Source organism: Pinus tabuliformis, chromosome X (genome assembly GCF_031772625.1).
Source record: "Pinus tabuliformis cultivar Carrire ecotype Pingquan chromosome X, CPIR1, whole genome shotgun sequence".
Lineage (NCBI taxonomy): Eukaryota > Viridiplantae > Streptophyta > Pinopsida > Pinales > Pinaceae > Pinus > Pinus tabuliformis.
The window spans coordinates 619581-643954 of NC_142308.1; the positions used below are offsets into that span (position 1 = coordinate 619581).

General features: G+C 40.1%; 1 protein-coding gene across 4 annotated transcripts in view; it reads right to left on the reverse strand.

The window, feature by feature from the left end:
• Positions 1 to 19511, reverse strand: part of LOC149137965 (putative inactive purple acid phosphatase 27) — a 357459-nt gene extending 337948 nt beyond the window's left edge. Inside the window, exons 1-2 of one of the 4 annotated variants that reach the window (XM_089453021.1) lie at positions 19071 to 19511; positions 17640 to 17847 (exon numbers count right to left, since the gene is read on the reverse strand). In XM_089453021.1, the coding sequence (XP_089309147.1) occupies positions 17640 to 17847; positions 19071 to 19072 (210 nt within the window). In that variant the 5' untranslated portion in view covers positions 19073 to 19511. The remainder of the gene's footprint in view (positions 1 to 17639; positions 17848 to 19070) is intronic. The other 3 variants (XM_089453020.1, XM_089453018.1, XM_089453019.1) reach the window with 3 other exon arrangements.
• Between the last annotated feature and the right edge of the window lie 4863 nt (positions 19512 to 24374).

Below are 24374 nucleotides of genomic sequence, written 5' to 3' on the forward strand. Positions count from 1 at the left end.
ATTGAAGATAAAAGAAGATTTGATCAAAGGGTTTCCCCGCATTGGGGTTTGTCCCTGGCTAGCCGCCACATCTTGTGTCTCTTGTCTTGGCTTGTTTTCTGTTGATCATTTAATGTTCTATCTGCACTTTACTTAATGTATATGTGATTGCTAATCTGTGGCTAATAAGAAGAAAAATAAGTAAACTGCTCTAAGCATAGAACATACCATAATTTAACATGGTATCAGAGTTGAGGTGAAGACAAAGCCCAAGCAAGAGCAAGAGCAATCACCGAAGAGAAGGTTGGCAAGGCTATCTAAAAGAAATCATGGAGTCCTCAACACATTTCCCTGCTGAAGAGAAACTCCGTGAGAAGTCTGACTATCACGGATGGAAGATGTCTCTCGATCTAACATTAGAAGAGTAGGAAGTGTTGGACCATGTGAGAGGCGAGATTGTTGAGCCTCCATCAAATGCATCCACTGCTGCTAGGAACAAATGGACCAAGGGAGAAGTCAAAGCAAAGAAGATCATCCGGGACTCTATCGACAAGCGCTTGGTGGCCTATGTTTCCGAGCTGAACACCTCCAAGGAAATCTACGATAGACTAGTGAGTTTATTTAAAGTTAATGATGCAAATCAAGTCTTATTTGTTAGAAATAAGCTGAAAGAAATTAAGAAGGGCAAAGATGAGAGTATGCAAGCATATTTCTTAAGGATCACCGAGATCAAAAACGATCTCCTATCTATTGGGGAAGTAATTCCTGACAGGGAAATGACACTCACAACTCTTGGAGGACTGCCATCTGAATGGTATATATTCAGGACTACTCTTCTCAACAATAACGTAATTCCTGGATTTAAGAAATTAATGGCCAGATGCATTCAAGAATAAACGAGGATGGAAGAGCAAGAAATGCCCATACTTAAAGGTCATCCCTCTGCCTTTTCTTCTCATACTAAAAGAAGAAACGATTCCGAGGCTAAATTCAAAGGAAAGGTTGGACCAAAGGGTGGAAGAAAAGGACGATGTTACAATTGCAATAAAACGGGTCACTATGCAAGGGAGTGCCCTGATAAAAGGGACTCACACCGGGACGATGATCAAAATCCCTCTCAAGGCAATCAAAGGAATGGAAAGTCAAATGGCAAAGGTAAAAGAAGTGCCGGAAATCAAGGAAGTGGATAACCATTCAAGAAGGCAAGAAATTCCAGGTATGAATCTAACACTGTTAACAATAGTGGTGCCTCAAGGCACTTCACTGGTTACAAAGAAGCTCTCTATACTCTGATAGAGAAGGAAACCAACCTGGAAATTGTTCTTGGAGATAATTCAAAATATCCTGTGAAAGGCGTAGGAAATGTCACTCTTTAATTGAATCAGGGTAATACCATCCACTTACAAGATGTATTATATGTACCTGATCTCAAAAAGAACCTGGTGTCCATTTCGGCAATGGAAGACAAAGGCTACAAGGTGGCTTTCAGTGATGGCAAGGTACGTGTATGGAAAAAGAACTTTAAAGATGCTTTTACTCTTGGGTTTCGAGTTGATTCATTATATCAGGTCGGTGGAAGTCCACTGGGTGTCATGTCTTGTGACACATCTCTTCAGTCCAAACTATGGCATCGGAGGTTTGCTCACCTTCATTATAAAGCTCTACCCGATGTAAGAAAAATGGTGACCGGGATGCCCGAGTTCAGATTAGAGCAAGAAGGTGTATGTCCAGGATGTGCCGAAGGGAAGCTCAAAAGGGGACCATTCCCCTCAAGCCAAAGCAAGACCTCCGATATATTGCAGTTGGTTCACTCAGACATATCCGGTATGATGCCTGTGAACTCCTTGGGAGGATATTTATATTACCTCACTTTTACAAATGATTATTCTCGCAAGACTTGGATATACTTCTTGAAAAAGAAGGATGAAGTGTTTTCCTGGTTTCGACACTTCAAAGCCTTGATCGAGAATCAAACCGAAAAGAAGATCAAGATCTTAAGGACTGATAATGGGACTGAATGTGAATCCAATGAGTTTCATGACTTTTGCAAAGAGGCTGGCATTAAGAGGGAGACTACTACACCATATACTCTTGAGCAGAATGGTGTGGCGAAAAGGAAGAATCGTACAATTGTGGAAGCTGTCCATGCTATGCTCCATGATCAAAGACTTCCGAAGTTTCTATGGGTCGAAGATGCAAATACCACCGTATATGTACAAAACCGATGCTCTCATCAAGCATTAGGTTCCAAGACTCCCAAAGAAATGTTCACCGGTAAGAAACCTGACGTATCTCATTTTAGAATTTTTGGAAGCCCTATATATTTTCATGTGCCGAAAGAGAAAAGGAATAAATTAGGTGCATCTGGAAAGAAAGGAATCTTCGTGGGCTATAACGAAAATACTAAGGGCTATATAATCTATGTAGCTGGTCAAAGGGAAGTCGAGATTAGTCATGATGTCACCTTTGACGAAGATATGGCTCTTAGCAAAGTAGACAATCTTCCTACTTTAAGGGGATCTAAAGAAGCTGACACCGGGGAACTGAAGGAAAAGGAAGATGAGACGATGCCCGATGTGGAAGAACCTATGGATCCTATTGATCCTCCTCCGCAAGATCCTTCCTCTTCTAGGAAGAGGCCTTCATGGCTTAGGGGGACACTTGATGATGCTGAAGGACACATTGCACCCCGAGGAACCTTCCGTGAAAGTAAGACGTCGAACAAGTATCAAGGATACCTGACCATCATGAGCACGATCATCCAAAATGAGCCTTCGTCATTCACAGATGCCGTCAAGCATCAAGCATGGAAGGATGCTATGTCCGAGGAATATGAGTCCATTATGAAAAACGATGTTTGGGATGTGGTCCCCAAACCACAGGACAAAGCAGTTGTCACTTCAAAATGGCTTTACAAGATAAAGCACGCAGTTGATGGAAGTGCGGAAAAGTATAAGGCTCGTTTTGTCGCTCGTGGCTTCTCCCAGAGGGAAGGTATAGACTATGACAAGATATTTGCACCTGTTGCCCGATATACCACCATCCGCTCGATCATAACCCTTGCTGCGTCGCAAGGATGGAACCTACATCAAATAGATGTCAAGACTGCGTTCTTACATGGTTCGATCAAAGAGGAGGTATATGTGGAGCAACCCGAAGGATTTGAGATTTATGATCGAGAATCTCATGTGTGCAGGTTGAAGAAGGCCCTCTATGGGCTAAAGCAAGCACCCCGAGCATGGTATGAGAGGATCGATAGCTACTTGATGAAGCTGGGATTCACTAGAAGTGAAGCCGACCCTAACCTTTACTTTAAGGTTGTAGATGACAAGCCTCTCATACTGGTGCTATATGTTGATGACCTCTTTCTAACAGGTGCAAACCCTCTCATTCACGAATGTAAGAGGGAGCTGGCTTCTGAGTTCAAGATGAAAGACCTAGGACTTATGCACTATTTCCTAGGACTGGAAGTCTGGCAGAAACCAGGGGAGATTTTCCTATCTCAAAGAAAATAAGTGGTGAAGATATTGGAGAGATTCGGCATGGTGGACTGCAAGCCCGTAACTACCCCGATGGAGCTTGACTTCAAGAAGTTAAGCGGTAGTGCTACCGAACCTGTTTTACGAAATGCTACCGAGTATCGTCAACTCGTCGGAGCATTAATGTTCTTGGTGAACTCCCGTCCGGATATATGCTTTGCAGTCAACACATTGAGTCAACATATGGTTGAGCCTCACCACTCACATTGGATTGGTGCCAAGAATCTGTTGAGATATCTTCGTGGCACAATCACTCATGGGTTGAGATACACTGCTGGAGATGTGAGACTACTTGGGTATACTAATGCTGATTGGGCAAGCAATGTGATGGACCGAAAGAGCACTTCCGGGTGTTGTTTCTCTTTGGGATCTGCCTCGATATCCTGGATGAGCAAGAAGTAGAAGTCAGTGGCTTTGAGCACCGCCGAGGCAGAGTACATTGCAACTAGCATGGCTTCTTGTGAGGCAGTCTGGTTGTGAAAGCTCTTCTGTGAGTTGTTTGGATTTACATTGGATACCACCATGATTCTGTGTGACAACTAGAGCGGGATCCGTTTATCAGAGAATCCATATTTCATGATCGCTCCAAGCATATCAATATCAGGTACCACTATATTCGAGATATGGTGCAGCGAGGAGTAATAAGGCTCCAACATTGTTGACACCTAATCCTCACGATTGGGTGAATTTATGTAAATAGTTAAATTAGGAATGTGAATAGTCATCAGGAGATGAACTGAGCAGTCACACCCTTTTGTATATAACAATAGCATACCTAATGAAATGAATCGAATCAGTTTTACTGCCTATTGGAGTTACTGCCTGGCCTGACATGGTATCAGAGCCAGTTCTCAAAATAGTTGTAACTCCCTTCATTTTTGCTACTGTGGGTTGTACGCTGGTATGAGCACTGTCCTCTGTCGTTCTGACCTGAGCACTGTTCTGACTAACCTCTGTCCTCTGCGTTGTGTTTCATTGCCTCAACGCCTCTGTCCTCCGTCCTCTGCGTTGTGTTTCATTACCTCAACGCCTCTGTCTAGAGCGGAAGGCAGACAAACGTTTTTCAGTGAACTGGTATTGCGTTTTACTGCATTTTGTATGCGTTTGACTGCAATCCGTGTTGCGCTGGATTGCCATGGGAAATAGTGATGGGATCAATGGCGTTTGACCGCTCCTCCTTGTTGCTTGGTTAACGTCCAGATTGACTGTGTATCTCCCTGTTATACCACCCTCCACCGATTAAACGTTGTTGAATTGACTGTGTTATACACCCTCCACCGCTTGATCCATCGATTGAATTGACTGTGTTATACCACCGGTTCTCAAACAGTTGTGATACCCGCAATACCGCCTCTCCAAACCACGTTGTCCTGTGATATAACATTGTCATATGGTAATGTGTATGGTAATGGTATTCAGATAGTGAATGGTGTGTGAGCGCAGCGGAAGCGTGATGAGCCCAGGACCCAGGTCTCTTCCCATGTTCGTGGTGCCAGGCGGAGATCTCATAAGTTTTGAACGCTGGTTATAAAAGTTTTGAATGCTGCTTAACATACGCTGGTTATGAAAGTTTTGAACGCTGGTTATGAAAGTTTTGAATGCTGCTGACATACGTTTTGAATGCTATTTCAAATAAATACGTTTGCTGTTGTTTCAAATACGTTTGCTGCTGTTTCAAATAAGTTCGAATGCTGCCTGAATGGTATACGATCCAACGAATTCCATTTGCTATGCAACATTTCAAGCAATGGTATCTGGTGATTTTTGTTTGGATACCAGCGCAGTTTTAAATTACTGTTCAGATTGGTGCGATATTTTTTTACATGAAAACATTGGTGCGGTGAATTTCATGTGTGTAAAAATAATAATATATTATATGGAGTGATAATATATTATTTTGAATGGGAATAAAAGTGAACCTGAAATTCATTAAGTTTTTTATGGCGATATGTTATATGGTATATGGAAGGTATAGCATATATATTTGAGAAGTGGAAGGTATAACATATATATTGTTTTCTATCAGCAGAAGTAATTTTTTCTTACAGAATGCACTCAATCATCTCCATGGTAGGAATAGTTCTCACTGGCAAAGAGAACTATCTTGAATGGTCCCAGATGATAAAACACACCCTCATCTTCAATGAGTTGTGGAAAGGAGTGTGTGTCGGAGAAGGAGACAATGACCCAGTACAGCCTACCTCAGACAAAGAGCTCGTCATTTGGGAAAACAAGAACAGCAAATCTTATGCATTAATCGCAGCATCTGTAAATGAAGAGGTGAGTCGCCATATTTCGTCATATTCAACTGCCTTTGAAGCCCTACAAAAGCTGAAAGAACTCTATGACTCACATTCTGCACTTGAAGTTGTCCAACTCATGATTAAACTCTTCACTCTTGAACTGCAAAATAATGATCCTCTTGCTCTTGCATCTGAAGTAAAGTCTATAATGCATGATATCAAATCCACTAAGGTTGAATTGGATATTCCTCTTATTGCTTTTCTCAAGGCACTTTATCCTACTTACTCCAATTATCTTGAGTCATTGCAAGCAAATGGAAATCTCAAAGATATAACCTTTGACTCTCTTGTGAAAAAGTTTGTTGAAAGAGAGAAAGCTTTCGGAAAGAAGACAGCCCCTGAATCTTCTGAAGAGACTGTGTGCCTTGCTCATAAAGAAAAGCATCCTGCTCAAGATTCTACAAGAGGAAGAGGTGGACGAAGAGGAAGAGGAAGATATTTCAGAGGCAGGGGGGGCAGACATTCTCAAGGAGAAAAGGCAGATTTACACTGTATTCGCTGCAAAAGAAATGGATCACATGATGCCTCTACATGCAAGCTACCATGGGACAAAATTGAGCAGAAAAGAAACCAACAGAAAGGTAAAACTGATGATACAGACAAAGGTAAAGCACCTGAATCCGCTCACTATGTTGAGGCACAATGTAACATTGGAGTAAATGAAGACTTGTTTAATGCTTCACTTGCTTCATGGAAAAATGATTGGTTGCTTGATTCAGGAGCAACCTGCCACATGTCTCATAGAAAAGATTTTTTTGAAGATTTCACTGACAATGTTGATGGAGCAATATACTTTGCAGATCAATCAAAAATCAAGCCATCAGGGCTTGGCACAATCAGGCTTAAACTGCCTGGTCTTCCAGACTTTCTTCTGGATCATGTTCTATATCTCCCACGGCTCAAGAGAAACTTGTTGTCCTTGGTCCACATCCGCCAGCAAGGTAACTCCATTCATATGTTTGATGGCAAGCTTGAGGTAAGAAAAGCATCTGACCACTCACTTGTCATGAGGGGAATAGAAGAAGAAAGGCTTCTCAAACTGCAAGGAACCTCTGCTCATGCGCAACATTTCTCATATATTTCTCATCATGAAGAAGGTACACTTCCATCAAGTTTATTATGGCATGCTAGATTTGGACATTTAAACTATGACAGTCTCCGCTTATTAAAGAAAAATGGTGTTGCTGGTTTGCCTACAATTCCTAGGAAACTTAAGCAATGTGATGCTTGCATTCTAGGAAAGCATAGCAAACAGTCTTTTCATGATTCACATTCAAGAGCACATAGGAAACTTGAACTCATTCATTCAGATTTATGTGGTCCAATGCCTGTTCCTTCTGCAAATGGAAATAAATATATCATGACGTTTATTGATGACTACACTAGAATGTGCTGGGTTTATTTATTGAAGAACAAATCTGATGCTTTCCAAACATTCAAGAATTTTCATAAATGGATTGAAAATGATGCACAATCTCATATTGGGTCTATTCGCACTGATAATGGAAAAGAATATACATCAAATGAATTTGAAAACTATCTTCACCAACATGGGATCAAACATCAAACAACTATGCCTTATAATCCCCAACAAAATGGTGTAGCTGAAAGAATGAATAGAACAATCTTGAATATGGTACGATCCATGCTTTTCTTCAAAAACGTAAAGATAATGTTTTGGGCTGATGCCATTCTATGTGCTGCATATATAAAGAATAGATGTCCATCTAATGCTATAAGAAACAAGACTCCTTATGAATTGTGGTATGGACATGTTCCTTCGGTAAAACATCTCAGGGTCTTTGGTTCCACCTATTATGCTTTGATACCAAAGGTACATAGAAACAAACTTGGTGCTAGAAGTCGTAAGTGTATCTTCCTGGGGTATTCAAACACCTCCAAAGCTTACCGCCTCTATCAATAAAAAGTTTGTTGTATCTAGAGATGTAATTTTTCTTGAATCATCCAAATCTGACAATGTTGTTGAGCGACAACTTGATCGCTTGGATAGATTCGCAAAAACAAAATCATTTCAAGAATTTGATAATCAGATTCCACATCTTGAAGGGGGCATTCCTATTCTAGATCAACATGTGGAATCTTCTTCTGAAGAACACTCTCCCCCGAATGAAACTCCAACAACGGATGATGCTTTAAGTGATGTAATTGATAGAATTGGGAGACTCAATCTTGATTCAGTCCCAACTCAATCAACAAAACAGCCTGGACCATCTCAAAAAGGTCCCCCAAAGTGGCTGACAAAGACACTTGAAAGTGTTCATCCTGATGAAATTGGAAAAACAGGAACCAAAAATTCAAACCGGCAAAATGGAGGTGATGTAGATGACTCTAATTCACCTGTTGATATGGATGTTTCTTATGATTGTGAATTGAACTTGTCTACAGATTTTGAACCAACTTCCTTTAAAGAAGTTGCTTCTCATGATGAATGGAAAGAAGTGATGCAAAAGGAGTATGATGCCCTCATAAAGAACGGCACTTGGAAGCTGGTTGATCCTCCATTTGGAACCAAACCAATTGGCTGCAAGTGGGTCTACAAGAACAAGTACAAAGCTGATGGCTCACATGACAAGCACAAAGCTAGGCTTGTGGCAAAAGGTTTTGCACAGAAGGAAGGGGTCAATTATGAAGAAACTTTTGCCCCCATAGCAAAATGGGCCACCATCCGGACACTCTTTGCACTAGCAGCTCAGAACGGTTGGAAAGTCCATCAAATGGATGTAAAAACTGCCTTCTTGAATGGAGATCTAAAAGAGAATGTTTTTATGTCCCAGCCTGAAGGAACTGTTGTGAAAGGACATGAACATAAAGTATGCAAACTTGTGAAGTCCTTGTATGGCCTCAAACAAGCACCACGAGCCTGGTATGAAAAACTAACTGAGCATCTTCTGAAACTCAACTTCAATCATTTTGATCTTGATGATGCAACTTTATTTGTTAAGAAAGTTGGCAAAACAGTTGTATATCTTGTGGTATATGTAGATGATCTTTTAATGACAGGGAACAATGAAAGCTACATTGCATCCATAAAGAAGGAATTGGGGAAAAGTTTTGAAATGACTGATTTGGGCTATGTTCATTACTATCTTGGCATTGAAGTAACCCAACATCCAAAGTCCATATTTCTTTCTCAAAAGAAATACATTGGAGATTTGTTAAACAGATTTGGCATGACAGAGTGCATTCCTCTTACTACTCCAATGGAACAAAACTTAAAGCTCACATCTACTAAAGGAAAGGAATTTGAGGATGCAACAAAGTATAGACAGCTTGTAGAAAGTCTCAACTACCTTAATACTAACAGACCAGACATTTCATTTGCTGTTGGAATCCTCTCCAGGTTTATGCAAAAGCCTTGTGAGGGACATTGGTCTGCTGCAAAAAGAGTTCTAAAGTACTTGAAGGGAACTCAAGACTTTGGAATCAAGTACACACAGGTGGATGACTTCAGTTTGATCGGATACTCTGATTCAGACTTCGATGGAGACAAAGAAACTGGGGTATCTACTTCAGGATATGCTATGAGTCTTGGATCAGGAGCTGTCTCCTGGAGATCACGCAAACAATCAGTTCCAGCAGATTCCACAACAGAAGCAGAATACATGGCAGCAGCTGAAGCAACAAAAGAAATTGTGTGGCTCGGGAAAATTCTTGAAGATTTGCAGGTAAAACAAGTACAATCAACTCCACTCATGATTGACAACACCTCTGCAATAAAGTTGGCCAAGAACCCAAAGTTCCATGATCGAATAAAGCACATCAATACTAAATATCATCTGATCCGACATCATGTTGAGGCCAAAACAATCCATCTCCGTCATTGTTCCACAAATGAGCAAATTGCAGACATCTTCACCAAAGCGCTTGGAAGAGAAAAGCTTGAAAGATTCAGAACGATGCTTGGACTCACCAACATCCCTTCAGATTAAGGGAGGAAATGTTGACACCTAATCCTCACGATTGGGTGAATTTATGTAAATAGTTAAATTAGGAATGTGAACAGTGATCAGGAGATGAACTGAGCAGTCACACCCTTTTGTATATAACAATAGCATACCTAATGAAATGAATCAAATCAGTTTTACTGCCTATTGGAGTTACTGCCTGCCCTGACAAACATATCGGTACAGATGAACAGGTCGCCGACATTTTGACAAAGCCCCTAAGAAAGGTCAAATTCCTAACTTTCCGAGAACGACTTGGTGTCGTTCAGAGACCCTCTTATGAGGGTCGAGTATGATGTATTGAGCTCTAAGAGCTCCAGGGGGGCGCGGGGTACTTCTTGGAGTGACATGTGACCACATGGCGGCTCACCATCCCCTGGTGGTGCACTATGTACAGGGTAAAGGTTCAACCTTCCCCTGTGACACCCCATGGCGACTGTGGAGCAGGATGATTAGTTCTCCTGTGGGCCAGGATGATTCGTTCTCCGTGGCGACTGTGGAGTAGGATGATTAGTTCTCTTGTAGGCCAGGATGATTAGATCTTCGTGGCATCCACTGGACAGGATGATTAGTTCTCCTGTCGAAGCATCCTACCCATTCAGTCTTGGACTCATGGGAAGTACCTCTCATCTGATCAATGAGCAGGGAAATGAGGATAGGGACCATAGTAGTACTATCAATGGACGCATAGTTGTATCTACCGTACTCCCTATGCTAGGATGACCTCCATTGATCTGGGATCAATGATACTGATTTGGGATCAGCGAGAGTGGTTCACACTCTGAGACTGACTTCGGGTCAGTGGAGGATGGTATGATACATCCTCGATCATTTCTTCTTCTTCATAGTTCGAGCAGAGCAGAGTGGGGTCAAGCTGTACAGGACAGTGCATTTGATGGATAGATAGCAGCGATGGTCTGATGGATTGCAAATGAAGTTCTCCCTAGTTGAGAGGGAGTGTTAAAATTGGCAACTAGGGCCAAACTCCATGTGGATCACCTTATTTATGGCTTCTGATATTTTTCCTAGATTCCTCTCATTGAGAGGTGTAGGATTGATCAAAAGATCATCCGATTCCGATAAGTATTTATGGAGATATGAATTTATTTTGATTATGGACAAATTATCAAGGTCGGCTAGCAAACTTATGTAGGCTCAGAAGCCCAACAGTCATGTCTATTCAACCTCAATGTTTGCATATAAATACAAAAAGCATTCTCCTCATTTGGACAATTCATTCACTCATCTTCTCTCTCTCTCCTATGCATAAAAGGAGCCTCTCTCTCTCTCACATGTCACTGAAAGGAAGACGTCCTAGGGCAAGGAAGATGCAGAAAGAAAGACGCTAGGGCAGTAGGTCATCTCTTTGACCAGCGTTGACCTTCCAGAAGTGCGGATTGGGTGTGGTGGTCTCTCCTATGTAGGCCGCAATTTTTGGCACGAAAATCGAGGTGATATAACCTCTGGTTTGACCGGTGTTGACTGCCCTAGTTTAGGGTTGCAAGTTGACTTCAGAAATCTGAAAATTGACTGAACTTTTGGGGTTGTTCAAGGGCTGTTTCTTCAGGTTGTTGGAGGACAAGTTGACCGGAAATTGACCAAGTATTTTAGAGGTCAATTTTAGCTAGTTTGACCAAGTTTGACTTTGCTGATCTAGGGTTTGCTGCTGTTGATATAAAATTACAGAATTCAAATTTTGTACTATTTCTCTCTGCTGAACTATTGAAGATAAAAGAAGATTTGATCAAAGAGTTTCCCCGCATAGGGGTTTGTCCCTAGCTAGCCGCGACATCTTGTGTCTCTTGTCTTGACTTGTTTTCTGTTGATCATTTAATGTTCTATCTGCACTTTAATTAATGTATATGTGATTGCTAATCTGTGGCTAATAAGAAGAAAAATAAGTAAACTGCTCTAAGCATAGAACATACCATAATTTAACATGACCCTATCACCAGGAGAAATTTTATGAGAATATTTTGGGAGGGTTTAGATTTGGGAAGGATGAGGAACCAAAGCAAAAGCAGTCTCAAGAGCTCCCAAAGAAGAGCCGAAATCAAATGAGGAGAGAGCATATCTGCTTCACATGTCAAGGAGCATGGACACCAGATCACACATGTAAAACTGGCAGAGAAGCAAAAACTAAAGAAGAGCGAGGAATGACAAAAAACTCAAGTCAACAAAGAAATGAAGGGCCCATGTTTGAGCAGGAGCTGCATGTAGAATGCTTTAACTTGCATGAAAACACCTTTGAGGAGCATGAACAATTGTGTGATAGCAACCTACCTATGCCTCTATGTTTGATGATTGCAGATGGTGAGCAACAATTTGATTCCATGCATAAAGAAAGCCCAGGAGAAGACACTCAAGAGGATTTGAGAAATGAGCCATTGGTGGTGGCCCAGCATGAAGATCACTCAACGGTGCAAGGACATGAGGAGGACGATATGCACAGTGTGCGGGATGAGCCATTTTTGGAGAGTCAGCTAGTGGCTCATGTTGAGCCCAGGATGGAGGATGAGCAGACACCCTTGGGGCCAACCATTGGAGAGGAGCAGGCAGATGTGCAGGTAGCTACCAGGGAGGTAGTATTTGCAGATATTGTTCATCAGGAGGCGTTGGCACTTGACATGACAATTTTGCAGATGACGAGTGGACTGGTGGGGCAGGGAGTTTCCGGTCAGATGAGCGAGGCTCTTTTAGAGGCAGTCATGCATCCATCCTTGGGTCTACCCACTGACGAGGTGCAGGTCGATGCAGTGGCAGCTAGAAAAGTTGTAGTATTTCCAGGCAGCAACCCTCTGCAGGAGTACATTTACAGAGCGTGTAGCATGGGTTACCCACTTATAGGGAGGGAGGCATGCATTCCTAGACATATTCAGTTGATTGGTTGGGCAGAGCTGCATGAATTGAGCATGGTGCAGCTCAGTGGACTCATACCTTGTATAGGTGCACGTGCATCCGATCCTTCCCACGGGATGGATTGGCGGGAGATCATGAGTTGGTATCCTATTGATGGAGTATCATTTTTAGTCAGGAGCATTGTATTGCAGGAGCCCTCAGAGGTGAGGGATATCACATGCTTCAGTTGGCATCAGGATGTGGGCTGGCCACTCATCAATATTTCAACACGGCATCAACATGATGGGATTGACCTTGGTCTATGCCAAGGGTTGGATTGGAGAGAGATGATGAGTTGGTACGCAGTGGATGGAGTAGCATTCACAGTCGGAGTTATAGCACAGCAGGAGCCATGGAGTATTAATGCTCCTTCTTGGTGGCATTGGGATCCAAGAGGATTTGTTGATGACATATTCTATCGGAGATTCGTCTGGGATCCGGGCATTGAGGGGTCCGTTCATGGTGGGCTAACAAAGGAGCAGAGCATCACCCAATGGTTCGTATGGGATCCGAGCATTGGGTCTCAGTTGCGTTGGGCCACCAGATTGGTCCACAGATTTGGATTGCTTGAAGGCAAGCAATCTTGGGGCGGGAGGACTGTAATGTCCCCATTTTTATTTTTCTCCATAGTACAGCCAACGTGGATTTCCAGGGCAGGGGATGGCCAGGTCAGTGGAGCGGCTTTATTTCATCTGGGGTTCTGATGGAGTTTTAAGGAGTTTTCATGGGGTACGATGGCATTCGCTTGGCATATTCATCATCATGAGCAGTTCCGCACATCTTATTTTTGGTCCCATGACTTTCTGATAATTCCCGTAAAATGGGGTTATTATTAGCATAACTTAATTAATTATGCTTAAGGTGGCATTCCAGGGAGATTAATGGATGGAACACCTCATTGTAATAGCTCGTTAGAACCGGAACGAGACGATCTACAGGATGGGATTCTGAGAAGTGACTTCCAGTGGCCAAAGAGAGTATGGTGGGCGATTTACCATTTTCTTTAGCTAAAAATGACTTTAATTAGTCATTTAATTAAGGAAAAATAATTAATTAGAGGAAATGGGCCAAAAGTGACTTAAATAAAATAAAAGGGGTCACTTAAGATAAAGTCAATGGAGGAGCTTCTAGAATAATAATAAAATAAGATGCTTCTAGAGGCTTGGAGATCTATCCATCAGATCTATAAAAAGAGGAGGAGAAGATCATTTGAGACATCTTGGTTTTGATATTGTTTCTTGTATGTGAGGTTGAGAACCCGGTTCTCTACTCCAGCAGTAGCCCCAGGACAGAAACCCTCTGTTATATACCTAGGGGGGATAATATGGGGTACCAAGAGAGGTACCCAAGGTAATAATGTAATAATGGGATGGGCCATAGTAATAAATAAGGTGGTTAACCCATGTCATGTAAGGGACCACAAGTAGTTAATAATAATGTAATGGGCTCATGGTATTAGTTGATGGTATGAGGAAACCATGGTAATGATGCATGGTATTGTATGTATGAGACCTATATAGAGGCTAGAGACTCCACATGGAGGGATATGAATATGAAGAGAAGTATTCTTGTACGAACAGGCATATGGCTTGTGGAGTGTTCTCCTTCCTTAAGGAGTGAATGTATGGTGTTGCCCTACCTTAAGGGTTTTGATAATAAAGAAGCATTTCTATCTATTTGCATTATCTTATGTTTTGATATCAGATCTATATATTTTTGGGTTAGATCTACAACAATTAGTATCAGAGCACTTTCTTGGGCAAACCGTGGAGAAATTTTTTTCATTTTTGCAGGGTTTCTCGAGTGGCGAATTTGCAGATCAGATCTGTACGTTTTGGTTCAAGATCTGCAGAATCTAATTGCAGATCTGTATTCCTTGTGAAAAAATAGCCGATTTCAAAAAAAAAAATCGGTTGAATCGGAGTCCGGATGAAGGAGATATCGCTGATCTAAAAATCAGTGGGGTTGCAGAGAATTTTTAGGGCCAGCGAATTTGCGGCGCAGATCTAGACGTCCTGGTGCTAGATCTGTAAGATCTAATTGTAGATCTGGAATCCTTGTGACAAAACACCTGATTTCAAAAAAAAAATCAGGGGAATCGGAGTCCGGATGAGGAAGATATCGCTGATTTAAAATCAGCTCTTTTTTCAGAAATTTTGGGTGACGACGGGAAAGTTGCAGCGCAGATCTGGAATTCTAGTGCCTGGATCAAAATTTCTATCACATGGGCAGATGCAGAATGATGGTTCCATTTCTAAAAACAGGTCATAATAAGGATTCTGAGCAATATTGACGAAACTGTGACAATTTCAATTTTTCGCCAATATTTTTGTGATGGCGGGCCTAGATCGCTTTGAACAGGAAGAATCTTTTTTGGGTCGTCTCATTAAGCTCCGACAGACTGGTACAGTGGAGGAATATATTACCGCTTTTGAAGCCTTAGCCTTCCGCACTAGGGGTCTCACAGATACATTCTTCAAGGACTGTTTTATCAGAGGTCTTAAAGAAGCCATCAAAGCTCAAGTTCTACTTCACCACCCTTCCACGTGGACGGAGGCTTGCCAGTTAGCTAGTCAGGTCACATTGCCTAGCAAAGATTTTATTTTTACAGAAAAGAAGGAAACTAGGGAACCTAAAGGGTTACTTCCTACTGGTATATCCTTATTGCAGATTCATGGATTGATTCAGAAAGAGAAGATCATTGTTTCTATCAATCCTAGTTGTAAACATAATTTTATCAGTGTTAATTTGGCAAAAAAATTGCAAGTCCCAGCAAAACAAATTGAACATACACAGGTTGATGATAAGGATGTTCAAATCTATAAGGATTTGAAACTTTCTATGGATAAGTATGTGTTTCATGGTGATTTTTATGCTTCAGATATGGATAACATGGATGTTGTTTTGGGATGCCCTTGGATGGAATCCGTGGGTACTATCAATATTAATGTGCAGAAGAAATTCCTAAAGCTATGGTATAAAAAGAAGAAAATCACATTACAGGATATTTCCATCCATAAACAGGTAGAGCACATGGAGGCTGAAGCAGAAGATGTTCAAGGGACTGACATATCAGATGATGAGCCTTTGATGATCGACAATCAAACACAAACAGAGGCTGCAGAAGAAAAGGTTATAGGTGATGATACATCAGAGGAGGGCTCAGTGGTTGAAGTCATATTGACAAAGAAGACACCACAACAGGCACCACAGCAGGGTGAAGACAAGCAAAAGCCATCGTGGGTTAAAACTTCAACATATCATCACCCACATCACCCAGCGAGACAACCATCAAGATGGAAACCAAGTCGTCACATGACGGATCGCGAGGAGAGAAGATCCACCCACTGCACATCAACACAGAAGAGCTGCCACGGTCAACTTCCATCTCAAGCGAGCGAGGCACCAGCGAGATCGAGGGTTCACCTTTCTCTTGGATGGCTAGATGCACGTGCATGGTATCAGTGGACTACTCTTTTGAGTAGATCTTATTATTTATGTTCTTCCCATGTTTCGGGGACGAAACATACTTACGGGGGTGGAATGTTATATACTTAGGGGGGATAATATGGGGTACCAAGGGAGGTACCCAAGGTAATAATGTAATAATGGGATGGGCCATAGTAATAAATAAGGTGGTTAACCCATGTCATGTAAGGGACCACAAGTAGTTAATAATAATGTAATGGGCCCATGGTATTAGTTGATGGTATGAGGAAACCATGGTAATGATGCATGGTATTGTATGTATGAGACCTATATAGAGGCTAGAGACTCCACATGGAGGGATATGAATATGAAGAGAAGTATTCTTGTACGAACAGGCATATGGCTTGTGGAGTGTTCTCCTTCCTTAAGGAGTGAATGTATGGTGTTGCTCTACCTTAAGGGTTTTGATAATAAAGAAGCATTTCTATCTATTTGCATTATCTTATGTTTTGATATCAGATCTATATATTTTTGGGTTAGATCTACAACACCCTCGGGTGATAGTGAGAGTGGGCAAGCACCCATCTCTTCCCTTGGTGAATCCATTCAAGGTTCACAGGTTGCAATGTATTGGTTTTTCAATTTGTTTTGGAGGCTGATTGCGGCATTATTGTAGATATGTCTGAGGCCATTTATCTCAGCTATATGGGTTGTATTTGCATGTAAACCCTAGTTCTTCTAATATAATAAAGCTGAGAATTCCCTGTTCATTATGTTTTGTGATTGCAGTGCTTTATTTGCTTATTTTACATGGCAATCTTCTGTTAAATGTATCATAAATTTTATGTGAAGAGCTTGTTCCAAAAATTTCTAATTTGGGACATTACATTGAATTAGAACAAGTTCTCGATAAAGTTAATAGTTATGCATGCTGATTTGACATAACATTGAGCAGATTTTTTTAAGTGGTTTAAAAAACATTTAGAAGCTAACAGGGCAGATTTATGGCTGTAATAAATATTTTTCAAATTTGCTGTATGCTTGGGAAGTGTACCCCAAGGGCTTGAAAAATAGTCCCATTGAAGTACATTTCTTTGGTGTTTATTTTCTTAAACTACCTTGTGTAACTGGTTGGACAGAAGTGATTTATATTTCAAATTCAGCCCTAAGGTTGAAAGCTCACATGAAATGGATATAGGTAACCTTAAGGATGAGGTGAAATTTCTAAATTTACAATAATAGCCATTCCAAGAAATTCCAACAACATACAACATGTTTAAATAACAATAAACCCGATTGTTGCAAACTATTTGTTAGCTGTTGACATAGGTTCTAGGTGTAGAAAAGTGGAATCTGTAACAGTTAGCAAACATAAGATTTGAAAAATTCGAAGTTAATATAATATGAAAATTATCAAGGACGAGAATTTATATAAAAAGCATGTGCCGTTTATTTATAGTAGTTGCGACGGTGTTCGGAGAATTAAAAGATGTTCAAATGCATGTAACAGACCATTAGGCAGGTACCTTGATGCCAAGAAGATTGGGAGTGACTTCAATGTGAGCAGAACTGTGAAGAGCAACAGTAGTCTTCTGAATTTCAATTTTGGAAAGAGGCTGATCTGAAGCTCCAACTTTTGGCGAAGTTGAGAAAAGTAAGATCACTATAATAAGCAGTTGCCAAATCTGCCCCATTACATTCTTACTTTCTCCCATACTCCACAGCTTCCCTTGCCTTGATGCAGAGAAAAAACAGTGAATGAGTCAAGTTGCAACTAATTGATCAAACTTGGAACTCTTAAATGCCTACGAATTCACCTATCAAAATAAACAATACACTGCACTTGAGTCGTGTTGCCAACGCATACAGATGCAGCATTTCAAAGCAAATAAGAACAACACTGCACATTTGTGTAAAAGTATGCTCCATTTTCTTCCTCCTTTTAACGAATCTACGAGCTAAATGATCTTTGAAAAAGTACTTGCAGACAATTCTTATGATCACCATAATGTTTCTATTATATTTTAACACTTCCAATTGAAACTCAATAAGTGGTGAAAGATATGAAAACTTTACGGCTTTATTTCTTCACCAAGGTAATATAAGTCGATGCCATAGCCGTTTTATAGTAGGCTTACTTTATAAACTAGGCTTTAAATTAATGTCAATCAAATTCAGTTCCAGTTTATTAGCTTCACTGATCTGGATTGTGCACAGCTTTCCCCAATATTCTATTCCTATGGAAACTTTCTACACCATAATTTTTTAATTCCTGAAACACATTTAGCAGTAACTATGCTTGACAAATATTATGTAGAAGCCTTACGATTAACTTACATCTAACTAATGTTCTGCAGAAGCTTGCTAACTAAAACCTGTAAGAGACTAAAAAAGATCCCTCTGGCATAGATTTCGCATTTAAAAGATTATACTTGCAAATTGCAACTTCCTTGTCAAGGCCAACTTCATTCGTGCTTCCGCCGAGTGGCTGGATGTTTCTAGAACAATTACTGCTTGCTGGTGTTGACTAGAAGCTTCGACCAAATAAAACATAAGAGGAATGGCATTGGAGCAAATTTTTTCTTCTAGAGAACTGAAAATTCTCGCCTCGTTTTTTTCAAAATAAGAGCCACTCCCTCACACACTGTTGAGGTAAAACGAAATCTTGGTAACGATACGAAAAGCGAGAGCTCTGGTGCCCAGCATTGGAACAACTACCACCCATAACTTCAAATTTACCTTAGATAAAAGAACCTTAAATCTTTACACAAAGTGATCCACAACAAATTGCATTTAATAGACCGAAACACGAAATGTAGAATGAATTCACACAGCAGGTCAAGTTGAAATAAATTTCAATAAAACTTTTCATCGAATGAGTATCTACAAGAGAAATAAAGGAGCAGATCAGTGCATGCCACAGGATGGAATATTTTGCAGTAATATTATAGGATTACATTTAACATAAGAAGAAGCCATAGGAATCGACGTCAGCACCTCTACCTTCCAACTCCGAATGGACCTAAGAAATCAAGTTCAGAATCTTTATTGTCAAAAGATGCAATCGCTGTACATGTTTGTTCTGCTTGAGAAGTGCTCCTAGCTTTGCTATCCCCTGGACTTGAACTAGCGACCTGCCAGCAAAACGTCGCTGTCCACAATAGAGAGCAGAACTTCACGTGCTTAGGCAGGTTCAAAAGCGCATGGAGAAAAAAGGGGCGGGAGAAATCACAGAGAAAGGAGCAGAAGCAAAAAGAGATCTAGTCAACTATAATCTCTAGTAGCAGAGTCACCAGCACGAGTGGCATAGGTACAGGTCGGTGTTGTTTTAAAACTCCATTTCATGAGGGTATATCGAGGTATATCCCTGCGAACATGCCATGGCTCAGATTAAATTTATTTTTTATTAATTTGCAAAATCTAACTCGCCGCTTGGATCGTGTAATCTCTAGTTAATAACTTCTACTGAAGACAGTGATGACAAGTTGTTATCGTTAATGTAGTTGGGTTAATTTGTCATTATTCGTAAAGGAAAATTAGTCTTGATAGGGGGTCCAAACCTGTATTCTAATTGAATAAAGCTTTGAGTGAATTATAAATTTAGAATAAAGCTTTTATTCCATTAGAAATTTAGATTTTCTTAAGATTAAAAAAATAATTTTAGATTAATTAATGCAATTTAGTCATAGACATTAAAACACTTGTACAAGATATAAGTCAATCCATGATATGGTACTATTTTGTTACCATATACAGGATCAATATAATATAATTCCCCTTTTTTCTTCTTGAAAAAACATTAAAACACTTATCTTAATATAAGTCTCGTTAAAATTAAAAAATATTAAAAATTAATTATATTATAACTTTAATATTAATATTATTGATAAAAAATATATAGAGAGGTTCACACACATTTTATTATTAATATTATTGTTAAAAGAATATATAGAAAGATTCACACACACTTTATCGTGGAGATTCTTAATAGGTTTTGTTACAATATTATGGGTCAATACCATGACTTCTTAATACCACATGTCCAAAAAACCATAATTCATTTTATATGACACTTATTCATATAATTTTTTTAATTAATGAATTTAATTAAAAAGGCATATTTATTTTGTGAATAAATCCTAACCTTTGATTGGTGTATACTACTAAGAATATTCTATGGAAATTAAATCCCCACGATCTACCTAATAATTATTAATAATTAAATTAAAATTTTGGAAGCTCTATTCCAAAATAGACAAGCCTATCAATATAATTATACTTATTTTTCACTTATTACTTACTAAAAAAATAGAAAAAATAACACAAGCAAGTAATTGATATACATTGATCAATGCCATACAATACACAATTCATAGCATTTTTTTAACAAGAATTGGGAATAGTTATTATATTAAAAGACATTGAGCTAAAGTTTAGTTTAGATGCATGATTTACATAAGCAAGTTGAAACTAGTAGACATGGTTGGAATAGAGTATGTATCAACCACTATCTACATAATTCTAACCTCGAAGCTTTTGAACAAAGTATTCCACTTGTATATTCACCAATACTAACCTAGCAAACATCAAAATTTATAAAGCATCAAAATGTTACATTAAACCATGAGGAGAAGCTTTTCAGCAAAGTATTCCACTTGTATATTCACCAATACTAACCTAGCAAACATCAAAATTTATAAAGCATCAAAATGTTACATTAAACCCTGAGGAGTTATTCTTATGCTTTGATTTCTAAGTCTCCTTATTAACCATTAAGGGAGGGGGTCAAACCCCTTTTGCCCCTTCCATCAAAGTTCACATTGATTTAGCCTTGACCCCAAATTAGCCATGTAATTAGCCTTGGAGTTGTTTGATCTAAGAATATGGAGACATTTATTCTTGGGGATAATTTGATGCAACCAATAAATTCACTTGAAAATCTAACTTAACTTTATATCTGGGGGGAGAGATCATGAATATAAATGGTGAATTATATTCAAGGAATCACCAAAAACAATCACCTCATGAATTCTCAGATTCACAATTTGCCTCAAAACTTGATATAAGGCATAGGCTTCAGCTACGTTGTTAGAAGTGTGACCTAAACCCCAAGCATACCTATGTTCTTCTTGATTCTTAGGGCAAAAAATTACCCACCCTACTCTCCCCTCTCCCTCCCGCTCTTGCGACCCCTACTATTTATAACATTTTACAGAATATATAAGTCTCTATGTTAAAATTGGCAACTAGGGCCAAACTCCATGTGGGTCATATTATTATGGCAGCTAATATTTTTATTGGATCCCTCTCATTTAGAGGTGTAGGATTGATCTAAAGATCATCCGATTCCGATAAGTATTTATGAAGTTATGAATTTATTTATGTTATGGACAAATTGTTAAGTCGGCCAGCAACTTGTGTAGGCTCAGAAGCCCAACAGTCCAAGTTTGGCCCTAATTCGGAGTGAAATTAAAAGAACCAGGGCAGCGTTAGATAGGCTCAATCGCTTGGCCCTAATTCGTTTTTCAGATTAAGTTTGGCCCTAATTCGGAGTGAAATTAAAAGAACCAGGGCAGCGTTAGACAGGCTCAATCGCTTGGCCCTTTCCTCCCATCTAAAACTAACTATGAAAATTAGCTTTGATCTTTGGAAAATAATTGATGCGAAAGCTGCATTGAAGGCCCAGTCAGAGGGTAGAATCGCCAGGGAAAGACAGTCCAGGAAGCTGGCCAAGTTGGAGGAAGGCGTGGGTTTATCTACTGTGGATGTTAATGCTGTAAGCAGAAAAGAGTTGAACATGCCAATCTCCTGCGCGGTTCAAACTTCCTGCGTTGTTCCCAACGCCATGAAGATAGCAGCAGAACAGGTGATCCCTTGCGATGTTCATCCGGACAGCGCTTCACCAGCAGAAGAAGGAACAAATCTGGACAGCGCTGATACTAAAAGAAGATCTGATTTGGAATACGCTGAAATGAAGGTTCCAGCAGAATGCAAGAACGCTGGACGGGCTACCCACGCTGTTCAACCAGTAATCGATATCAGTTGCAATGTGGAGCACGCAGGCAGCATGGTCTCCTACGCTGTGGAGCACACAAGCAACAATGTGGAGCACGCAGGCAGCATGGTCTCCTACGCTGCCCCTTATGATGATTCCAGCAGCAATGATGATACCGACTGCGCTGTGGAGCACACAGACAGCAATGTGGAGCACGCAGGCAGCATGGTCTCCTACGCTGTCCCTTATGGTGATTCCAGCAGCAATAAGAAGAAGCGCATTGAAGGCTGCCCTAGCACTAATAACATTGCTATTCCATCAGAATTCGTTAGTAAGGATGTTGAAATTAAGGATACCAAGAACATTAACGGTGATGCTATAAGAATCATGGACGATTATAATATATTTAAGGATGTTGAAATTAAGGATACCAAGAACATTAACGGTGATGCTAATAGAATCATGGATGATTATAATATATATAAGAACGGAAGCAACTTTGAAGGTAAAGATCTTGATGCTGAAACTAATACGAGCTATAGAATTATTAAGAATGATAATGCTACCAGTGATAATTCTGACAATGATAGGTTTGTTATGGGGAACCCCATTGTTCCCAATAAGCATGATAAGAGAGTCGTGAATCTCTCATCCATAATTCTCAACTCTGAAGAAATCAAAATCCTGAGCAAGGGATTGGGATTTGCGGTCTCACCTAAGAACATTCCCTTTGAAAGCATCATTTGCAACATTGAGAATGGGACTCAAGGTCTTTCATCAAACGACAGGGAGATATTAAGACAAGAATGTTCCCTAGCTATGTTGAAGTCTAAACGCCCAAAGAGTAACTTGAATAAAGAGGGGCGAGAGGCTCTTAGATCTCTCCGAAATAATGATAAGATAGTTGTTCTTAAAGCTGATAAAGGTGGAGCCACCGTTGTGTTAAATAAAGAAGATTACATTCACAAAATGAATGAGCATTTGAGTTGTGGAAGTTATAGAAGAGTCAACTCCAACCCTATTCCCAAGGTGATAAAGCAGGTCAAGAAAGCCATCATGGAAACCAACCTGGAAGATAAAATAAAAAAGAAGTTGATTCCCTCCTGTGAGGTTATTCCTAGAATCTATGGATTACCAAAAATCCATAAGGAAGGGGTCCCCCTTAGACCAATTGTTAACACCATTGGTTCCCCTACCTATGAATTAGCTAAGTATGTAGCTAAGATCCTAAAACCTCTGGTTGGTAACACGGACTCTTTTATAAAAGACTCAAGTGATTTTGTAAAGCTTATTAAGAATAAAAGGGTGGATAAAGATGATATTCTAGTAAGCTTTGATGTCGTATCTTTGTTTACAAAGATTCCTCTTGATGAAGCTGTTCATGTTATAAAGATGGCCACCGATCCTGAAACAGCGAAGCTTGCAGAAATCTGTTTGCGGTCCACTTTTTTCAGTTTTCAAGATCACTATTATGAACAAATTTCTGGAGTCGCCATGGGTTCCCCGCTCTCACCTATTGTCGCCAACCTATACATGGAGTACTTTGAAAGAAAAGCCCTTGACTCATTCCACTTGAAGCCAGCATGGTGGAAAAGATTTGTCGATGACACCAACCTGAATTGGACTCATGGTAAGGCAGAGCTTGAGAAGTTCTTCAATCATCTTAACTCTATATCTTCCAAAATCAAATTTACTATGGAGCTTGAGGAGAATGGTAAGATCCCCTTTCTAGACGTTCTGATCAGTAGAAAAGAGGATGGTACTTTGGGACACCAGGTCTACAGGAAGAAAACTCATACTGATAGCTATCTTCATGCTGACTCTTACCATCATCCCTCCCAAAAATCCGGCGTCTTAAACACCCTAGCTGTGAGGGCTTTCAGGATTTCTGACCCTGATCACATAAAGGATGAGATTGAACACTTAACCTCTGTCTTCAAAAACATTGGATACAAGGAGTGGAGTATCAAGAAAGCTATAAGAAGGGCTCAGGATAGGGCCCTCTCTGAGCGTCCCCCTGGAGACAAGAAAGAAAATCAAGGGAAAGTTTACCTTCCATTCATCCAAGGGATTACAGATAAGATTGCAAAATTTTTAAGGAAGAATAACATAGACACTCAATTTACAACATGTGGAACGATAAGGCAAATGATGAGGTCGGTTAAGGATAACATTGATCGACAACAACTCAAGGGAGTGTACAAGATCGATTGCTCATGTGGCAAGAGTTATATTGGGGAAACAGGTCGGTCTCTGAAAATAAGAC